At 43.4% G+C, this 21,267-nt stretch overlaps 1 protein-coding gene across 6 annotated transcripts in view; it reads left to right on the forward strand.

Annotated features, from left to right (window-relative positions):
• Positions 1-20,662, forward strand: part of CLCN5 (Cl-/H+ antiporter 5) — a 176,513-nt gene extending 155,851 nt beyond the window's left edge. For 5 of the 6 annotated variants that reach the window (XM_008272337.5, XM_089323639.1, XM_089323640.1 and 2 more), the window contains 8 exons: positions 1,743-1,865; positions 2,704-2,910; positions 5,496-5,576; positions 5,808-6,350; positions 9,620-9,806; positions 11,760-12,158; positions 12,317-12,533; positions 13,949-20,662. In XM_008272337.5, the coding sequence (XP_008270559.1) occupies positions 1,743-1,865; positions 2,704-2,910; positions 5,496-5,576; positions 5,808-6,350; positions 9,620-9,806; positions 11,760-12,158; positions 12,317-12,533; positions 13,949-14,039 (1,848 nt within the window). In that variant the 3' untranslated portion in view covers positions 14,040-20,662. 6 annotated transcript variants of the gene reach the window in all.
• Positions 20,663-21,267: the final 605 nt, after the last annotated feature.

Genomic DNA, 21,267 nt, shown 5'->3' on the forward strand with positions numbered 1-21,267 from the left:
TAGTGGAAAAACCTGTATCAAATTTCAGACTCAGAAATATCCTGAACATCCTCTTTCCCCTTATCTAGGTCAATGAATCATTTTCATAGTGTTTTATGTTTTTGGAAACTCAAAATCCCATCAAATGTTGTATCTCATATAATTTGAGTGAGTTTTAACTCAATATTTTTAATAGCAAGTGTAACCTCCTAACGTTCAAAATTGCTTTTTTTTTTGGTAAGGCATGACTTTTTGCAAACTCTTTAAATGTTGGTGAATCCTTAGTAGTGGTCAGAACTCTATTTCTTGAGTGACATACTTCGTTAGCACAAGAGAATAGTCTCAAAAGGATTCTACCTGCATTTTAGAAATAGCTATTCCCATTTGATTCTTTGGAATATCTGACATCATCAGAACCTGAAACTTTCTACTTGTATACTTGTTGCTAAGACTGTGGTAGTGAAATTCTTGCCAAGATGTAAGCATTATATGTGAAATCCAAAAAAAAAGATGGATACATAGAAAGAGAATAAATAGATGGACAATTACTAGGGCATGGGGGTGGGAGCGTGGAGAGGAGGAAATGGGTAAAAAAGTAGGATACAAATTTGCAGTTAGGTAGGATGATTAAATCTAGGGCTGCAGCATGTTCACAATATCATACATATCCTGAAAGTTTACTAAGAGATTTTAAGTGTCCTTATCATACACGAAGAAAGGTAACTGTGAGCTCTTAGTTCTACCCTGAGGTGCCTGCCTAATCTGTCAGATGTATTTCTCTTCATTAAACCTGGCTAACATGTTTACTTGCTTTAAAAAAAGTGTGCAAGGTACTAGATATTTGAATTTATTTGACTGTAGTAATATATATCAGAATATCATATGGTACGTCTTAGATACACATAATTAAAAAGAAGCAACAGCCTGGAATTTTCATTCATCACTGTAACCTCCTGTGAGAATTTGACACCAAGGTCAGTAGCCAAAGGTGAATTAAAGGGAACTTCAAAGCCAGTGTTCACTTGAAATGTGTAGTCCAGGTTCTGCCATTTCACAAAAAAGAGTTGGATGTGAGGGCTAAGACTTACTCTTGATAAAATTGGCATGGAATCCTAGATATTTCACTATAAAACCTGTCAAAACACTCCTCTAGAATGTGGATTTTGTTTCAGGTTTTCAGTTTGCTCTTCCTCCTTGTCCATCCTTGGAATCTGGTGTAAATTTCCCTTTGGGTGTAGCAAAACATGTCATTTCAGTACTAGAGTTTCACCTAGTTACTTGGCTGACCATGTGAAAGAAACATTTGAGTAATTTAATGTTGCTCTCTTTCCTTTTTTTTTTTAAATATTTATTTATTTATTTGAAAGGCAGAGTTGCAAAGAGAGAGGGAAAGTATCTTCCATCAAGTAGTTCACTCCCTAGATTGCCACAGTGGCTGGGGCTGGGCCAGGCCATAGCTGAAGTCAGGAGCCAGGAGCTTCATCTGGGTCTCCCACGTGGGTTCAGGGGCCCAAGCACTTGGCCATCTTCTGCTGCTTTCTCAGGCCATAGCAGAGAGCTGGGTTGGAGTGGAGCAGCTGGTACTTGAACCGGTGTTCATATGGGACACCAGCATCCAAGGTAGTAGCTTAAGCCTCTGTGCCCGAACAGCAGCCCCTCTTTTTCTTTTTTATCTTCTCTCCTGAAAAACCACTACTCAGAAGGGCTGCATGCCTCACTGAGGCTGGCTAAGTTAAAGCAATCTTTCTTTCCTGCTGTTCCAGGGAGCGTTTGCCTACATAGTGAATTACTTCATGTACGTCCTGTGGGCTCTCCTATTTGCCTTCCTGGCCGTGTCTCTGGTGAAGGTGTTTGCACCTTATGCCTGTGGCTCTGGAATCCCTGAGGTGAGTCTCTTAAAATTATAATGGTATGAATCATTTTTGGTTAAGTCCTTTTAATATTATCATGGCAAACACCAACATTTGGTGACGATTAAACAGAATCTGATCCTGAGGTCATCTAAGACCCCTCTGGGACTGTCCTCAACTCTCCTGTCAGCTGGGGCTACCTGGAAATTAGAGGTGGTTGATTCTTGAGCCTCCTGAAGGTCCCTCTTGCACTGTGTTCCCTAACACCTCCTGTGCCCCCCACCCAACAAGCTTCCAGCCTAGATCCCATGATTCTGACCTGAAAAAGTAGTGGCCTTGTTAACTTTGTTAGAGCAGAATGAGTAAAACCGTTTTCTTACCTTTCCTACAGTGTGTATGGTTTATGCTAGAAGGGGGTGGTTAAAACCTATTTCTAACATCTTTGGTTTAGATGGCTTGACAGTGACTGAATCCACTGTTTCCGGAGCAAGTAGTAGACACAGATGTCTTTGGCAGGGAATCAAGGCTGTACCTAATGTTTAAGGCGGTTTCAGGAACGTTAACCTTGCCCTCTCAGAACACACCTCGTGGGCCACTATTTTGTAAAGGAGAACATCTTTCCATCCCTCTGCCCCTTCTCTGCCCAGATAGCCAGTGCCACCACACCCCCTTCCCCAAAAAGGAACAGGAAAGCTTGAATAATTCCTGCTTTTTTGAGCTCCTAGGCTCCCTTCCAAACTGAGAGCACTGTAGGTCAAGTGTTTGTGTGCTACTTGTTCAAAAGATGCGGTTTCTGTCATGAGATTCGGATTTTTGCTTCCCTTAGCCTTGTTTACTTCCTCAGTCTGTATTCATCCTTTCTGTATTTCTGCAGATAAAAACGATCTTGAGTGGTTTCATTATTAGGGGCTACTTGGGTAAGTGGACCCTGGTTATCAAAACTATCACCTTGGTGCTGGCAGTGTCATCTGGCTTGAGCCTGGGCAAAGAGGGCCCCCTAGTGCACGTGGCTTGCTGCTGTGGGAATATCCTCTGCCACCGATTCAACAAATACAGGAAGAACGAAGCCAAGCGAAGAGAGGTAAGAAACAAATGAGCTCTGTAGTCTTTCTGGGTGAGAGCATAAATGATATAGTCTTAGGAGTAGGAATTGAAGGATTCTACTGATATTGATGCAAATACCCTTTGACATGGCAACTCCACCTTTATCCTACAGCCATCCTACCATGTGTATGCACAGAAGTGTATGGGGATAGCCCGTGCAGAGTTTCTCAGCACAGTGAAAACAGAAGCAACCAACATGTCCATCAATAGGGGATGGGTCAGCTAAATAAAATTCTGTCCATACTATAGAATACTATACAAGCATTAATAAAGGAGACAGCTCTCTACATGTTTACATGGAATTCTCACTATAAAACATTGTTAAGTTTAAAAAACAGTCTCTGAATTTTATATATATATATGGTAATTCAATTCATGTTTTTAAAAAGCATGCATATATTCACTTAGATAGAAAATGCTTAGAAAGTGGCTTTGCTCCAAACTGGTAAAAACATCTACCTCTGGTGAGTGGGAGAGTGAAGTGGTAGTGAAGGAGACGTAAGGCTTTTCTTTTCATTGTGCATAATTCTGTCCAAGTGTGTGTTGCTTCTACTACAAAAAGGTTTACAAAAATTCTTAAGGAAGCTGTCTATTCCTATGGAAGAATGGATATAAATGTAGCATGCTTCATGTGTTGGCCTTCTCATCTTTTTTTTTTAATATTTTATTTACTTATTTGAGAGGTAGAGTTACAATGAGAGAGAGAGAGCGAGAGAGAGAGAGAGAGACAGAGAGAGAGAGGTCTTCCATCTGCTGGTTCACTCCCCAAATGGCTGCAACGACCAGAGCTACACCGATCTGAAGCCAGGAGTCAGGTGCCTCTTCCCAGTCTCCCATGCGGGTGCAGGGCCCAAGGATTTGGGCCATCCTCCACTGCTTTCCCAGGCCATAGCAGAGAGCTGGATTGGAAGAGGAGCAGCCAGGACTAGAACCGGCACCCATATAGGATGTTGGCACAGCAGATCGAGGATTAACCTGCTGCGCCATGGTGTCGGCTCCGGCCTTCTCATCTTTTATTTCTTCTTAATACCATACTGGATTGAGCTTCTCTCTAACAGACCCGTGTCTGCCTTCTGCCTTAACCTATTAATCTCACCACACATGCCTGTAGCGGCTGTGATGTTTTTGCAGTTGGTAATGTGTGCTATTTTCAGGAGGAAGAACATTTAAAAAAATATTCCAAGTCACTGGTTACTTCTGTCCTGCTATAATGAAGAACCTAAGAAAATGATGCCTCTTATTTTATTTTCCTTCAAGTATAAAGAAATTACATAGGGAATGGGTACAGACCAAGGTCATTTCATTAAGAAAGATTTTTCACAAAACAGGAATCTATTGATTTCTTCTGGAAACAAGAAAGATTAACCACAAGACCCCGAAGGAAACCAAAGATGTTGAGATTTGAAATATGAAATACATTTTGATAGTTCAAGGGGAGAAAGTTCCTGGCACAATTAGAAAGGAGAGGAGAGGTAGCAGGAGAGAGACAGGGAAATCTTAATCAAGTGTTTAGCTTGATTTAGTGTGTAGAGGGTCATAAAGGCATTGTTAGATTGATGAGACTGTTAAACAGGCCTAGTGTACAACAGAAGTTAAAGAGTAGAAAACCCATCTTAATAGGCAAGAATAAACTGTTGGTTGGTTTTGGTTTTGTATGTGTGGAGGCAGGTTTGAAGCTACAGACTGCTGGCTACTTTCAGTCTATGAAATGGGCACTTTTGCTGAAATTGTTCCTTGTAAATGAGAAGGGAGTTTGAGTTGGCTGTTTCTCCAGGAAACAAAATCATTGACTTCTTAAGAAAATAGAGGGGCTGGTACTGTGGTGTAGTAGGTTAAGCACCTGCCATGGCGCCAGCATCCTATATGGGCGCAGATTCGAGTCCTGGCTGCTCCACTTCCTATTCAGCTCCCTGCTGATGGCCTGGGAAAGCAGTAGAAGATGGTCCCCTTCACCTGCATGGGAGATCCTGAAGAAGCTCCTGGCTCCTGGCTCCTGGCTTCAGATCAGCCCAGCTCTGGCCATTGTGGCCATTTGGGGGGTGAACAAGCAGATGGAAGACTTTCTCTCTTTCTCTCCCTGCCTCTGCCTTTCTAACTCTGCCTTTCAATTAAATAAATATATCTTTAAATAAAAATAAAAAGTAAAAACTGTGCCTTTATAAAAAAAAACCTAGATAGCATTCCTTTACAAAGTGCTGTGTCAGTGCATCACTAAATACTTCACATAAGTGGTGAATACATAGATCTACAAACTTGAATTCAGTTACTGAATTGGGAATATGGGGGGGTTGGGGACATAATTTAGGATAAAGCTCATGCCTAAATGAATGACAGTGGAAAGACCCCTCTTTGTTCAAGCCTGTGAATCATGTGTGTGTCAGAATTTAAAATTTCGTATACATTGTTGGCTCTCACATAGACATCAAACATCGTTTTTGATGATAGGAAGCATGTAGATTTTTTAAAAAAATGTTTATGAACCCTTAATATTCCTGATGAAAATGTGATTGAATGTAGGAATGTAGCATTCCTCTTTGACTAATTTTGAGTCTTATATTGTAGGTGTTGTCAGCTGCAGCAGCTGCTGGTGTATCTGTTGCCTTTGGGGCACCTATTGGCGGTGTATTATTCAGCCTAGAAGAGGTAACAGCTTCTGCCTGTGTGTAGAGCACGCACATGCTTTTGTCTCAGGAATTCAGACCCAGTATCCACGTACATGGCCATTCCTGAGTGTTCTGTCGGGCTCCGGGCTCTGTGATTTCCCATGTCTCTGGGCAGATATTCATCCTGTCCTCTACTGCCTGCAGTACCAACTGCTCAGTTTCTGCATGTTGACCAAGGTCGCTTCTCCCTACCCCCCTTTCTGTCTTACAGGTCAGCTACTATTTCCCCCTCAAAACATTGTGGCGTTCGTTCTTTGCTGCATTGGTGGCAGCCTTTACTCTACGATCCATCAATCCATTTGGGAACAGCCGCCTGGTTCTGTTTTACGTGGAGTTTCACACCCCATGGCATCTCTTTGAGCTTGTCCCGTTCATCTTGCTGGGCATATTTGGTGGCCTGTGGGGAGCTCTGTTTATCCGCACAAACATTGCCTGGTGTCGGAAGCGGAAGACCACCCAGCTGGGCAAATATCCTGTCATCGAGGTACTCATCGTGACAGCCATCACTGCCATCCTGGCCTTCCCCAATGAATACACCCGAATGAGCACGAGTGAGCTCATTTCGGAGCTCTTCAATGACTGTGGCCTTCTGGATTCCTCCAAGCTCTGTGATTATGAGAACCGTTTCAACACAAGCAAGGGAGCTGACCTGCCTGACAGACCAGCCGGTGTAGGAGTTTACAATGCCATGTGGCAACTGGCTCTGGCACTCATACTGAAAATCGTCATTACTATATTCACCTTTGGCATGAAGGTGAGCAATTCTTTTGATACTCAGTGGCTGAGTGTGTGTGTGTGTGTGTGTGTGTGTGTGTGTGGCTATGAGTTTTAGAAGGCAAAGCCATCGTATTGTGCAATTCTGATAGCTCATGTGATGTTTTCACCTTTCCCCCAACATTACTCCTCCATCCCCCAAAGCCTCTTTCACCCACACTTGTTCTAATAACTTTCTTGACAATTGTACACCTATCTCAAGTTGTCCAAACCTAGTTTGGGGCCCCATGCAAACCTCAGTGATGAAATTTTAGCAAAAGTGGTTTTTTTTTTTTGCTTTTTCTGTGGGAAACACAGTTTGCCTCTCAAAAAGGATAATGAGGTATTTCTTCCAGTGTGATTTTTATTACAATATCTGACCAACACAATATTAGCAGGGTTGCTTTTTAGTGTTTACCCATAAAATATAATACTCAGCCATTTTGACCACTAAAATTGCAATTTCATGTAGTTCAATCCATTATGGAGCTTAATTGTTTTTTTTTTTAAGATTTTTTTAATTTGAAATGCAGAGTTACAGAGAAGCAAAGGCAAAGAGAGAGCAAGAGCGAGAGAGAGAGAGAGATGTCTTCCATCTGCTGGTTCACTCCCCTAATGGCTACAATGGCCAGAGCTGTGCTGATCTGAAGTCAGGAGCCAGGAACTTCTTCTAGGTCTCCCACGTGGGTGCAGGAGTCCAAGACTTGCACCATCTTCCACTGCTTTCCCAGGAACATTAGCATGGAGCTGGATCGGAAGTGGAGCAGCCAGGACTCAAACTGGCACCCATATGGGAGGCCAGCACTGCAGACAGTGGCTTTACAACAGCTCCAAGCTAAATGTATTTTTTACAGTTAGTATTAATGCTCAGTTGTCAACCAAGGGGATATATTCCATAGGTGATCTGAAGTTAATTGTCAAACTATCAAAAGCCAATAGCAGCATGTTCTCACTCATATATGGAAACAACAAAAGTTGATCTCAAAGAAAGCAGAGAGCAGAACGCCCAGAGGTAAGCTGAACCTGAGAAGGCGAGAAGGAAGAGAGGGATAGAAAAGAGATGGTTGGGGCCAGCACTGTGGTGTAGTGGGTTAAAACCCCAGCCTGCAGTGCTGGCATCCCATATGGGCACCGTTTCATGTCCCGGCTGCTCCACTTCCGATCCAGCTCTCTGCTGTGGCCTGGGAAAGCATTGGAGAATAGCCACACTCCTTAGGCCTCTGCACCCACGTGGGAGACCTGGAGGAAGCCCCTAGCTCCCTGCTTCGGATCAGCTCAGCTCTGGCTGTTGCGGCCATCTGGGGAGTGAACTAGTGGATGGAAGACCTCTCTCTCTGGCTCTACCTCTCTCTGTAACTCTTTCAAATAAATAAAATAAAACTTTTTTTTAAAAAAAGAGATGGTTAAGGGGATACAAAAACAAAATTCAAAAGGAGAGCTAGCTTCTAGTGTCGTATAGTACAGTAGGGTGACTATTTCACAATAACGTATTGTATATTACAAAATAGCTAGAAGAGAGGATTTTGAATGGTCCTGACCCAAAGAAACAATAAATGTCTAGGGTGATGAATATACTAATCACACTTATTTGATCATCATGGTGTGTACAGTATCAAAATATCATCCTGTACCCCATAAACAACTCCATAAATATATACAGTCATTCTGTATCAAGTTTTTAAAAAGCAGACATCAGACTGACATGTTTTACTTTAAGTATTTGTTACTGTTTTCACATTTCAAGACAAACTAGAAAGGAAAATTTGTTAAGGAGTTTTCCTCCTCCTCCCTAAGTTTTTATTGGTTTCTTTTCTTTTTTTTCCTTTTTTTTTTTTTTTTGACAGGCAGAGTGGACAGTGAGAGAGAGAGACAGAGAGAAAGGTCTTCCTTTTCCCCTTGGTTCACCCCCCAATGGCCGCTGCAGCCGGCGGACCGCGCTGATCCGAAGCCAGGAGCCAGGTGCTTCCTCCTGGTCTCCCATGGGGTGCAGGGCCCAAGCACTTGGGCCATCCTCCACTGCCTTCCCGGGCCACAGCAGAGAGCTGGCCTGGAAGAGGGGCAACCGGGACAGAATCCAGCGCCCCGACCGGGACTAGAACCCGGTGTGCCGGTGCCGCAGGCGGAGGATTAGCCTGTTGAGCCGCGGCACCAGCCTATTGGTTTCTTTTCTTTAGCATCCAGCTGCCAAGTTGTTTCCCTGTATGCTTTAGGGAAGTAGAAATTGAAACCAGAAAATAAGATGCAGCAACTGAATTTGGGCAGTCCTGAAATCTCTGAGATAGCACCATTCATCCCCTCAACACAGGGACTGGATGGAGATGCTGGAGGTTCTTGCAGTACTTCTTGACTTCATTTGTACCTCGTAGTTTCATTTTGCCATTGAAAGGGGATTTGGAAACCATTAAAGCACAGTTTCAAATGCATTCCAGAGTTAAACACAGGCTATTTTAAAATAAAAAATACTGTTTTGATTAGTCCTGAATATTACAAATTCACAACGGTATCCTAAGAGACAAAGCAAAGAGTAGGCTGATAGATGAAGGTTCCTTATTCAATTAACCATGCAACCAGCCATTATCTCTTTTAAAATGATATTAGCTTAATCTTTCTTTAGACCATTACAAAATAAACTGAAACCTCATGCACCAGCCATCCTTTGTGTGTGAGCAATGGGTTACGATTCTACATATGAACATGGTTGTGAACATTCCATTTAAATCCTAGCACCAGAATTTACTAAATCTTGACCTTGGATGAGGTTGTTTAACCTCTGTGAACTCTGGGTTCCTTGTCATTTGGGCATAATAATGCCTACCCCCTGGGGTTGTTACAAAGACCCAATGAAACCTTGTATATAGTGCATCCAGCACTAAACATGGTAGGTAGTCAATAAAAGGATAGTTAGTGTTCATTAGAATTCAGAATTGGGGGAAATGTCTGCATATATGAGAAACTCCATCTATTTTCCTTTTTCTTTGGGAAAGGCCTAATTTCTGCCTCCAGTTCTGTGTTGCTCTGGAGAATTCAGGCTCTTGCCTGATGGACCCCCGAATCAGGGTAAGCTCTTTTGCAGTCATCCTTGCCTGCACGTCCCAGAGAACCTCTGGTCCCTGTAGTGTTACATACATCTTTACAGCCACTTGCTAGCATAGTGCATAGTTACGTTGTCATTGGCCTGTTTGCTTCGCAGGGGGTCAGTCCGCCAGCCCTTACCATGCCCCGAGCAATGGCATCATTTCTCACTGACCATCTATTGCTTTCTCTTTACAGATCCCCTCTGGCCTCTTTATCCCTAGCATGGCTGTTGGTGCTATAGCAGGGCGACTTTTAGGAGTGGGAATGGAACAGCTGGCTTATTACCACCATGACTGGACCATCTTCAACAGCTGGTGTAGTCAGGGAGCTGATTGTATCACCCCTGGCCTCTATGCCATGGTTGGGGCTGCAGCCTGCTTAGGTGAGGAGTGTTTGCATTGATTTCAAAGAAGTGGCTTCCTAGGTGACATAAAAAAGAAGAGACGTAATAAACACAATTGACTGCAAAAAATGTTTAAATGACTATCCATTTCTGGTTGAGTTTCCTATTTTTCAAATGTTTTAAGAAAGCAAATTCTCTCACACTGGCTAAATAATCAAGAAATGTGGACACAGATAACCATACAATATTTACATCATAGTATTATTTATTTTTAAAAGGTTTATTTATTTTTTTATTTATTTGAGAGTCAGAGTTATGCAGAGAGAAAGAGACAGAGACAGAGACAGAGAGAGGTCTTCCATCTGCTGGTTCACTCCCCAATTGGCCACAATGGCCAGAGCTGTGTGAATCCAAAGCCAGGAACCAAGAGCTTCTTCGGGGTCTCCCATGTGGGTGTAGGGGCCCAAGCACTTGGGTCATCTTTTACTGCTTTCCCAGGCCATAGCAGAGAGCTGGATCAGAAGTGGTGCAGCCGGACTCAAACTGGCATCCATATGGGATGCTAGCACTGTATGCAGTGGATTTACCCGCTACGCCACAACACAGGCCCCCACAGTGTTATTTATAAGAGAAGAAAAATAGAATCCATCTAAATTTGCAAGATAAGGGACTAGTTAAATAATTTATGATACATCCATATGATGTTATACTATGCAGCCTTTAGATATGATTTTTTTAAGATTTATTTATTTGTTTGAAAGCCAGAGAGTTACAGAGAGTCGGAGACAGAGGCAAAGTGAGAGAAAGAGAAGTCTTCCATCTGCTGGCTCACTCTCCAAATGGCCACAACAGCCAGGGCTGGACCAGGCCAAAGCCAGGAGCCAGGAGCCTCTTCTGGGCCTCCCATGCAGGTTCAGGGGCCCAAGCACTTAGTCCATCCTCTGCTGCTTTCTCAGGCCATAGCAGAGAGCTGGATCAGAAGTGGAGCAGCTGGGACTCAGACTGGCGCCCATATGGGATGCTGGCACCTCAGGCAGCGGCTTTACCCACTAAGCCACAGTGCCAGCCCCTAGATATGATATTAATATGGTTAACATCTTTTAAATGTGATGTTGAATAAATCTTAGTAACATGTAAAGTCTTCCTAATACATAATGGGTAAACATGGTGGTGAATTAGACATAATAATATAAGCTTGCCTATGTTAAATATTCTTGCATAGAAAAAACATGAATATGTCATTTAAAATTTTGATTCTGCTTTTATTTATTGACAGTGAGCTTATGAATAATGACTTTCTTTTGTATTTTCTCAATTTTCCACAATGGGCATGTATTACTTTTACAATTAGGGAAAAGAAGCAATAGGCAAATTAAAAAAATAATTAGGGAAAAGAAGCAATAGGCAAATTAAAAAAAATAATCTGGATCAGCATTGTTGTGTAGCAGGTTAAGCCTCTGCCTTTAACACTGGCATCCCATCTGGGAGCTGGTTCAAGACCAGGCTGCTCCACTTCTGATCCATCTTCTTGCTAATAATGCACCTGGGAAAGCAGCGGAGGATGACCCAAGTGCTTGGGCCCCTGCACCCACGTGGAAGACCGGGAAGAAGCTCCTGGCTCCTGGCTTCGGATCGGCGCAGCTCCAGCTGTTGCGGCCACTGGGGAGTGAACCAATGGAAGGAAGACCTTTCTCTCTGTCTCTTCCTCTCACTGTCTGTAACTCTACCTCTCAAATAAATAAATAAATAAATCTTTTTTAAAAATCATGAAGGCATCTTAGACTCCTATAGATGTCATTTGGAGAAATCTGAGTCATGTCTCTCATAAGTGTAGGGCACTCCCTGGGGTGTGTGCAGTTATAGGTGAGATCCCATTCTGGCATTGTTTCTGGTAAATAATTCTTCCCTGGGTGGAGGCCTCTGACAGGCCCCTTATTTTAATAACCCCTGTGCCTTGCCTGCCGTTGGTAGCCTGTGTCTATTTTGTTACAGGTGGTGTGACTCGGATGACTGTTTCTCTTGTTGTCATAATGTTTGAACTTACTGGTGGCTTGGAATACATTGTGCCTCTTATGGCTGCAGCCATGACAAGCAAGTGGGTGGCAGATGCTCTTGGTCGAGAGGGCATCTATGATGCCCACATCCGTCTCAATGGATACCCCTTTCTTGAAGCCAAAGAAGAGTTTGCTCATAAGACCCTGGCAATGGATGTGATGAAGCCACGGAGGAATGATCCTTTGTTGACTGTCCTTACTCAGGACAGTATGACCGTGGAAGATGTAGAGACCATAATCAGTGAAACCACTTACAGTGGCTTCCCAGTGGTGGTGTCCCGGGAATCCCAAAGACTTGTGGGTTTTGTGCTCCGAAGAGATCTCATTATTTCAATTGGTAAGGATTTCAGAAAGGGGTCAATGGAATCCAGTATAGCACTCAGTAAATGGGTGTGAAATGGGGGAAGGCAGGGGGAAGAGGGGATTGGTGAGGAGCCAGAGGACAGAACTAGCACTTCCATTTTTAACTCCACCCTCCCCCTTCTGTTCAAATAGAAAATGCTCGAAAGAAACAGGATGGGGTTGTGAGCACGTCCATCATTTATTTCACTGAGCATTCTCCTCCAATGCCACCATACACTCCACCCACCCTGAAGCTTCGGAACATCCTGGACCTCAGCCCCTTCACGGTGACTGACCTCACACCCATGGAGATTGTAGTGGACATCTTCCGCAAGCTGGGACTGCGGCAGTGCCTCGTCACACACAACGGGTGAGAACTCTTGGGGAAGGTAAATTGGGTTGTGCAAGGAAAGCGAATGTAGAGGGAGAAAGAAGGACAACCCAGTGTCAGTGAACATCAGTAACACTTTTAGACCTTTCTGAAGCTCAGAGACGAAGCTGAGTATGTTTCCTTTATCATCATAAGGAATGGAAGAGGAGCTAGGGAAGAAAGAGTGTTTGAGGGGCATGAACTGCCAGGTGTACGTTGCAAGTAACATGATTCTTCCTTTACGAAGGAAACAACTGTGTTCTTGTGCACAGAGAGTGCAGGAATCAGGTAGCATGTGTGTACTATGAGGCTGTGTCAAAAAGCTCATGGAGAAAAGAAATTAGAAGTGTTTATTTTGATATAGAACCGATCTGAAATCCATGCATAGTTTTTCCATAATATGTATTTTCCATGTATTGTAAAAAAAATTTTATATCCAAAATCTTTTTTACACCAAAATAAATTTATATGTTCATCCCCATTTTTCCACACACTTTTTGGAGTACCCTAGTAGTTGGCCCTTGTCACTTGAGGGTGAGAAAGCCAAGTGTTGGTGAGGGCTAGTGATTTGTACAAGGGTCCCCACCTAATACATCATAGAGGTAAGCTTTCAACATACATCTTCTGAGTGCCCAGCCCAAGGCTCTTTCCTTCCTGGCGTATTATCCAGTCAAGGAAGCCCTGTAGATTTTATTGAGAAGGAGAAGATGGTGAGAAGTAGGGTGAATTTTTTCCCCAAACGTGGTATGTTAATCCAGCAATTATGTGAGAATTTTACTCTTCTAAAATTCCAACGCGATATAACACATATCTTCCAGGATTTAAATCAATAAGGGGACTTATCCTAGCTGGTTCATTCAATATTTAGTGAATCCCTGTTTCACATAAGAATATATTCCACTCAATTCCAGGGAGACACAAAAATGCCTAAGAGCCTTCTGTGCCCTCACGGAGCATGCAGTGCTAGAGGGAAGGCAAGAACGTGCGCATGGGTGTGGTGTAATAGCGAAGAGGGCAAGAGCTAAAGCGGAGGTCCACTTGAAACATGCTGTTGCTGGGAGGAGGGCAGTTACTGCCGGCTCATAGGGTCAAGGTCAGGGCTTCTGGAAGAGGGCCATTGGGAGCAGTAGGTAAGGTAAATAAGGTTAATACTTGTAGAGAAGAATAATTAAACCCAAGGAAATGATTGGATCTGACACCTAGAGGATGTTTGCTTACAGTTAGGGAGCAACACATTGTCCCATTTGCCTGGAGCACACATCTTACTCCTGTTAATCTCATCGTTCTGAAACCATATAAAGTGTACAATGACAAAGTTTTAAAGAAAGAATTGAGGAGGACAAACATCACCTTTGGGGATGCTGTTTTAACCAGAGATTTATTTTTGTCTTTTTGTAATTGTGTTTCTCTTTCAGGCGATTGCTTGGAATCATTACCAAAAAGGATGTGTTAAAGCATATAGCACAGATGGCAAACCAAGATCCTGATTCTATTCTCTTCAACTAGAATCATAGGGTTCTTCTGGATCCAAAACAGGAAGGACATTGCAGACCATGGATATATTTTATTAACTGGGTGCCCAAAACACATTTCTCATATTTGGATGGTGAGGTCATATTAGTGCATTGTCTCTTGCCTACAAGTTAACCAGTTGCACTACATAATCTCTGGAAATTAATCTTCTCTTTAGGAGAGAATACAGTTAGGCTTACTTGATAATGAATTTGGAAGATTTCGTGAAAGAGTAAACAAGATCACTATGGTTTAGTTCTATTTGTTTTTAAGATTTGTTTTTAATTTGGGAAATAATCGTTAGCCAATATGCAATCACTGAAAACTATGCAAGAAAAATTCCCAAACCGTCTAGACCTATAGCCTGCAGGAATCTTATGAAAAAGTCACTTTGGGAGGATCTAATTGCCATTGGTGGAACATGAAGTGTAAACTTAAGGGGCTTTGCTTTTCCAACCATGGAAAAGAAAGCCAGAAGGAAAATAGCAATGGTATTTTCTAGACTGTGAAGATTCAGTTCAAATGTTATCCTTGTTCCTGTTACAATACTTAGCATTATTAGTTTGTTATATGTATGTGTATGTTAATTTTAATTTCTGATTCTAAGACAATGCTGCTTTGGTTAATCTCCTCTAAGCAAATTTAGAGAGGTTGACTTTTATAGCTTGCTTGTTCCTGGTACTCTTTTGAAGTGCACAAAGATAAGTTACAGAGCTTTCTCCTTGTCTGCGAAAAGGGTAGTTTTCCAGATGGTATTTGTTAGCTAGTAGGCAAGGACTTTGCCATGAATTTGTTAGTAGCAAGGAAATGATTTCTTCCAGCTTCCTTGAAACGAATGATTAGTCAGGTTCTCAGCAGAGTCCATGACTGGGAATTTCACATTTCTGTGAGGTCCTAACCAATCCTCTTACCCAGAGCCTCCTCCGTGAATGATGGTGCTTTAGGCTTCTGGACTATGGAAGACCAGTAAAGGGAACCACGTTGAGATTGCATACTGGTAACCAGGGAAGATTCAGAGCTGCATCTGCATCCTCACGCATTCCTTTGTACAAAGACCACCAGGGCTAAAATAAGTGGGCACTCATGGCTCCTCCCAGTGTCATCCCTGTGAGTATGAATTAGGCTTGAGATATTTTCAGCTGTATTCAAGGGGTTGGGACAGGATAGGCAGCTGTGACTCCCTGGAGGGTCCTTCGAATTCTAAATAAAATTCAGGATCATCTTCAGACCTAGGACTGTGGACAAGGCCTGGTGACACCAAAGGTGCTTGTATCCAGTTGAAAAGGTGCCAGTCTCAATTTCTTCCCACATTTATTGTAGGAAAACACAAAGCCATCATGCCACAGGGACACCTGGTGGTCTTAAAGAGCCACCCCCCTCCCTGCCACCATTCCAACCACTATTGAATTTTCTGTAGTTTTTACCCATGTCCTCCAAGGACACCCCTTCCATTCTGTTCCCCTTCCTACTCCTCAGTACTGAATCTCTCTTTGGGATTGAGCATTGTGACTGGTTAATCATTCCTAATATATATGTGTGTGTGTGTGTGTGTGTGTGTGTGTGTGTGTGTATAAATAAAATAACTCCCAAGGCTAGTTACATTGTAAACCAAGGCTCAGCAATCTCATGGCACATGGCCCAGAGGTGACATACAGCCTTTTCTTTGCCATGTGACCCAGTTGCTGCTGCCAGGCCTCCGTTTCCCTACCAGATGCCCATGACAGTGAGACACCACTGCCAGGGGTGAGAGTTCAGCCTTGCTCAGAGTACAACTCTGCTGCCAGCACTTGCCGCCACCCTCCCAGCCTGGCATCAGCAGTCTGTTGGCGTGACCCTCCCCCGCAAACACCTCAGCATACCTCATTCCAGAAGTTGCTCATCCCTGATGGGAGTACTTTTCACCCTTAGCTCTTATCTTTCTAAAAGTCTTGTATTGCCCAGCAGAACTGGGTAGCGAAGGTTTATTTTAATGTTTATCTGCAAAATATTATCAGTCACCAGAGTTTCTCCTCCTCCGTATATCACAGTAGCATTTTTAATGAAAAAGAGAAAAACTCCCCAGGGTACGTGATATCCTAGTCATGGCTCCGTCACTTCACGTCTTTTGTCTCTTCCATGCCACTGACTCCTTCATATGAGATGAGACGCTATGCTTGGCTACCCTGTGTATTGTGTCGAAATCAAAGTTCTTATCTGTATATTTCTGGTTCAATGCCTATCTTATTAGCCATCCTTTCCCACTGAAGTTTGCCAAGTAGGAAATGTTACTGTTTCTGGTATTTGATGGCAGTGGAAGGTTGGGTTGTATTTCATAGTGCAGCAGTCCCAATGGAGGGTGTCTTGTTTGCTTTCGTGTTTCTTCTAGCTCTGTTCTTGATTTTAGACAGCTGAGCCAGTGTTAAGGTGCTACTTCAGAGAATAAAATCAAGAAATCACATAACACTGTGCCAAGGTCAACTTTCCAGATGCTAAGCACCGGTTGGCCCTCCAGAGAAAGACAAATAGCCCTTTGATACCTCACTCCTGATAAATCTCGTTCATTCACCTCAGTTTCTCAGGAAGCCTTGTAGCTCATGCGCTAGAAGTAGCTGTAGTGTGTGGTGTCCGCTGTACGTCCAATCCTATGATTTGGCTCAAAGGTTGGCTGGCTGTGGCTCGAGCTCTCTGCTAGACTGCAAGCTCAGCACCTGGACTTCTGCTGAGTTAAAGGAAAATGTTCTTTCTGCCATTGCCAGTTGAACAGTTGGACCTACTTAACCTACAAAGCCAATATAGGGAGGTCTGTCGGTAGCCTCAAAAGGCCACATAGCTCAGTGGCAGGAGACTAGATAACTTGTGATTTGAAACTGAATGAGTTGAGACTAGTCTATTTGGTATTAAAAAAAAAAGAAAGAAAATGACCAGCATATGGAAGGGTTTACAAACAAAAGAGTGTCAATAAATGCTTCAAACAGAGTTAGGATTTCCCAAGGGAAGATAAGCTGGTAGGAGTGAGAGTCTATAGATCTGTAAAAGTCTAACTATTTTTTGGTGGCTTTACACCTTCAATTGAATGTAAAGAAGCTAAACCGGGAATGCATACTTTGTTACACTAGAGGGAAGAAGCAGGTGGCTGACAACAGAAAACAATGGCTACTTTAAATGACTTCATTTCTTTTGAGTAAGAAACCTGTAATGAAGCTTTTCTTTCTGGCCGTAGCATTCCTGGCTCAGCCGAGCTGTGGGTAGAGGTGATGTGAGCCACAAAACAGATATTCTCTGGTGCATAATCTGACCTTGACGAGGCTTTGAATTTGCCAGCTGGCAGAGCAAGCGATTCATTTGCTGATTAAACTGCAAAGCAATTCAATTGTCTTGGCACCAAAAGCTGAATTGAAACCCTTTACCGGAAGAGCAGAGCACAGTATATGTTCCTCTAGCAGGTCTTTAATTCTGTTTGAACAGGAGAGTGATCAAGTAACAAGGACTCAGTGTGGTCTAAGGCTACAAAGCATTTCACAATCGTGTGCATGTGTGCAAGTGTGCGGTGAGCAAATCTGTATTTAAACATGCAGTGTACAGTAGAGTCCACTCTGGAAAGTAACCATGGCTGTATATCGGAAGCAGTGCTGTCACCTACTAGAGTTGGGTTTTGATTTTAGTTGACTGTGTTAGGTGATAAGTGGGAAGATATACTTGTTCCCCTACACTATCTGTTGATTTTGTTCTGAAGTAAGTCAAGAGCAGTGCAATTCTTGAAGCGAAGTGTTTAATGATGATAGTGAAGGTAAGATTGAGATTTTGAAATAGCCAGTGTGCTTTATATTGCCAGAGTGCTTACTGAGGAATGACTACGTTGTCCTGTGAGAAGCTTGTTCACCTACAGTGGGTCAGAGTGAGATGCAGGCCATCTACCTGTTCCAAGAATGCAGGAGAACATATTTTCCCATGGTGCATAGGGTATTGAACATCTGAAAGCACTGAGAAAAATTAGGAATTTAGAAAGTAAATGGAAGAGAATATTGAAACTTTTTTTAAAGGAGAGATGTCTAAATATGTGGTCTGAGCCTCAGTATTCTGAAACTTTATTTTTTAAAAAAACATCTCTACAATTGCCTTGATTCCCTTTGAGAAGGGACTAGAAAACCCCGTTAAGAGAATTCCTGAATGGTGTGAGATGGTGAGAGGAAAACCAGTTCATGCCCCACCCCTTGCATCTTGGCATTCAGAAATTGCTTGATCATGTGCCTCAAGGGGAAAAAAGTCAAATCCCCCCATCCCCCGCCTCAAAGGCCAGGCTTCATAAGCAAACTAGAAGCCCCAAGCAGTGTTCTACTCAAGAGCAATCTAGTTTTATGGAGAGGGATAAACCAAAACATCTGTTCATGAAGGAATATGGTTTCTGTTGTCATTGCCTAAATAAATGATTAGTGTTAGGAAGATTTTCTGGAAATCTATTTTTAGCCTCCCTAGTATGTCCTTATTAGATATTGAATAGAAAAAGTCAGAGTTCCTCAGATCCGAGCTCAGGGGCTGTGTAAAGTTGAACTTCAGTCAGTGCAATTGGACCTGTGGTGATCGCTGAACTTGGCTCTGCTTCAATTTTAGTTGTTTGCTCCAAAGAGAGAAATTCTGGAAACAGTGAGGGTTAGCAACTTTGAGTTACTCCCCGACATTTGCTGGCCACATTCTCATTTCTAAACCTCTGGATCTGGGCAGAGTTTTAAAGGGATGTCAGTGACATAAGTGGTTTTTCTATAACGTGGTCTGATTTTGCCAAATCACTCAAGAAAGAATGTGCTGTGTAGAGTTTGCGTTTGTTGGATGGGACCTCCCTGGTCAGCCAGCCTGATCCTGCGGTCATAGATTCCTACCTCTAAGTTCCTGCCAAAGGGGTCTTCAGCCTCTGTGTGCACACCCACTGAATGAATGAATGAATGCCTTGCCTCAGTTTCGCCTTCTGAGGGGAAACAGCATGTGATGCTATGAAAACAAGGATTTTTAAAAAAATCATCTCTGTCCTCGTCTCTCCCTCCCCTTCTACCTCACTTCCTTTTGCTCCCCTCCCAGCGTCCTGGATTCAAGTTCCTCTCAGCTTTTAGAAGCGTTTTGTTTTGAAGGTGGACCTTGGGGGAAGGGGAGGATCATTCTAAGAAGAGAGAAAGGAAGCTCCTTCTCAGCGGATGGGAACAACGGGGCGTTGCCCCGCTGTCTGAACTAAAGCCAGCAACACGTGTCCAGGAGTGCCGAGGGCTCTAGCGACCCCAAGGCAGGCATGCGAAGTTAGTGACTGCTAGTCCAGATCGGTTTGGGATTCAGGGGCAGGCTGTGATCTGGTGAGGGAAATGCAGTCTGGCAGCGTGGGGGAGAGCGATGATTTGATAGGGTGGGAATGCTCAGCCTCACCCTTATGCTGGGGGTCCCCCAGAATATGTAATCCTTCCAGAGTGTTCCTTCCGCCTGTCCATTTCACTTTGTCCCCTCTCCTCACTCATTATCCTGCCTTTTTAAGTACTCAGCTTTTTATATAAGTATTTACTTTTGTATTATATATTTGGTCCTTTGGGACTTTGTAATGCTTAAGAACTTATTCCACTCAAGATAAAAATGATGTGTTGAATATTTTGTTCTCTTCAACTGTCTTTTGAAGCTATGCTGCTAACCAGGTACAGGCCAGAAAGGAGATGGGCCCGAACAGCACCTTGGTCACGTCATCTAAGGGTGACAATGATGTTGTGATGGTGACTCTTTCTTCGTTTGACCAAGGCCAGCCTCCTGCTCTTACCTCTGCCCATTCATTTCTGGCTACGGGACAGATACCAGCTACTGGGTGAGCCATTGAGACCAGGAGAATTAGAGGGGCCAGGCTCCAGCCCATGTGCCACTATTTGGATATCTCTGTAATAAGCTCCTTTGTAGGGCTGGCTCCAACTGCAGTAGCCAAAGAAAACATGTCTGACCTTGACCTATGAATTCCTGGGAGTTGGTCGAAATTTAGCTGAAGCTCAGTGTATAGACATCAGCAGTAGCTAGGCATCCAGACGCTAGCTTCAACCAAAACTAGCAGCGCCTGAGTTGCCACCGGAAGCTGGGTGCTGAGCTCTTCACAGCGGTTATTTATCTGAGTGTTGCCAACCCTTTAGCTATACTTTCTTAGCTTTATTCTCCCCAGTTCACAGGCACAGCCTGAACCAAAGCCGTGGCTCACTGCTCACTTCATTCTGCTCCCTGGTCATGCATAGCAGCACAGTCTAAAAAGGAAGACATGGACTGGGGAGTTGGGAGACCTGGTTTCTATTCCCTACGCTTCTACTAACTAGCCTCGAGATCTTAACCGCTCTGTGCCTCAGTGTTCCCATCTGCAAAATGGGGATAGTGTTAATTGCCCTACCTACCTCACAGGGTTGTTGTGAGGATCAACTGAGACAATGACTGGAAAGTACTTTGAGAAGTGCTATGCAAATTGTTTGAAATGGAAACAATCATGCTCAAGGCAATGGAATGGATATTGGCAGAAAGGTTAATGGGATCGTCCAGCCCTTTCTCTGTGTGGCTCAAACCCAGGTCGCCATTGCTTTATACATTTTCACTTAGCACAGATTTGTAATTATGCATGTATTAAAGCACAGCCTTATCCAGCCTGGTGTCCTGTGTGTTTCTGAGGGCCCCGAACCCTGTACCGCATTCCTTTCTGATCGAACATGGAGGCAGGGAGAGGGCGACGGCAAAGGTTAACTGCAGCCCCTACTGGCAGATTCACTTCTTAAAAAGACAAAGGCCTTAGTTATTGTTCCATTTCCAGATTCGGTAATACTGTTGCCATAAGGAGACGCACGAGAGACAGCCTGCATTTTCTGAGACATTCCACATTCCCGGATGCCTCATTCATCATGGCTGCTTAAGTGTTCCTGTCTCATCCATTGTTGGTGAACTTTACTGATGACATGAGAAATAGCTGGGGGCTGTATTTTTGCTCTCCTTTGGAGCTTTTAATGATGTAAGGTCATGGCTTTTGCCTGCAGTCACTTCATGCAAGGAGTAGGGTGGGTGATTAAAATGTTCCTTCTGTGAATTCTGGGGTTCATAGTACCCTCATTATGGGGCACTGGGACCACAGTGTCTTCTGGGAGAAACCCTCTGAAGTGATTGTGGAGAGTGAAGTGGGGCGGGGCCTGGGGAAATGGCTGAATATATAAACATTTCCTTTTCACACCTCGCTGGAGTGCAGAAAACTATACTTTGA

Source organism: Oryctolagus cuniculus, chromosome X (assembly GCF_051225735.1).
Source record: "Oryctolagus cuniculus isolate XC-2025 breed Fujian yellow rabbit chromosome X, ASM5122573v1, whole genome shotgun sequence".
NCBI classification, from domain to species: domain Eukaryota; kingdom Metazoa; phylum Chordata; class Mammalia; order Lagomorpha; family Leporidae; genus Oryctolagus; species Oryctolagus cuniculus.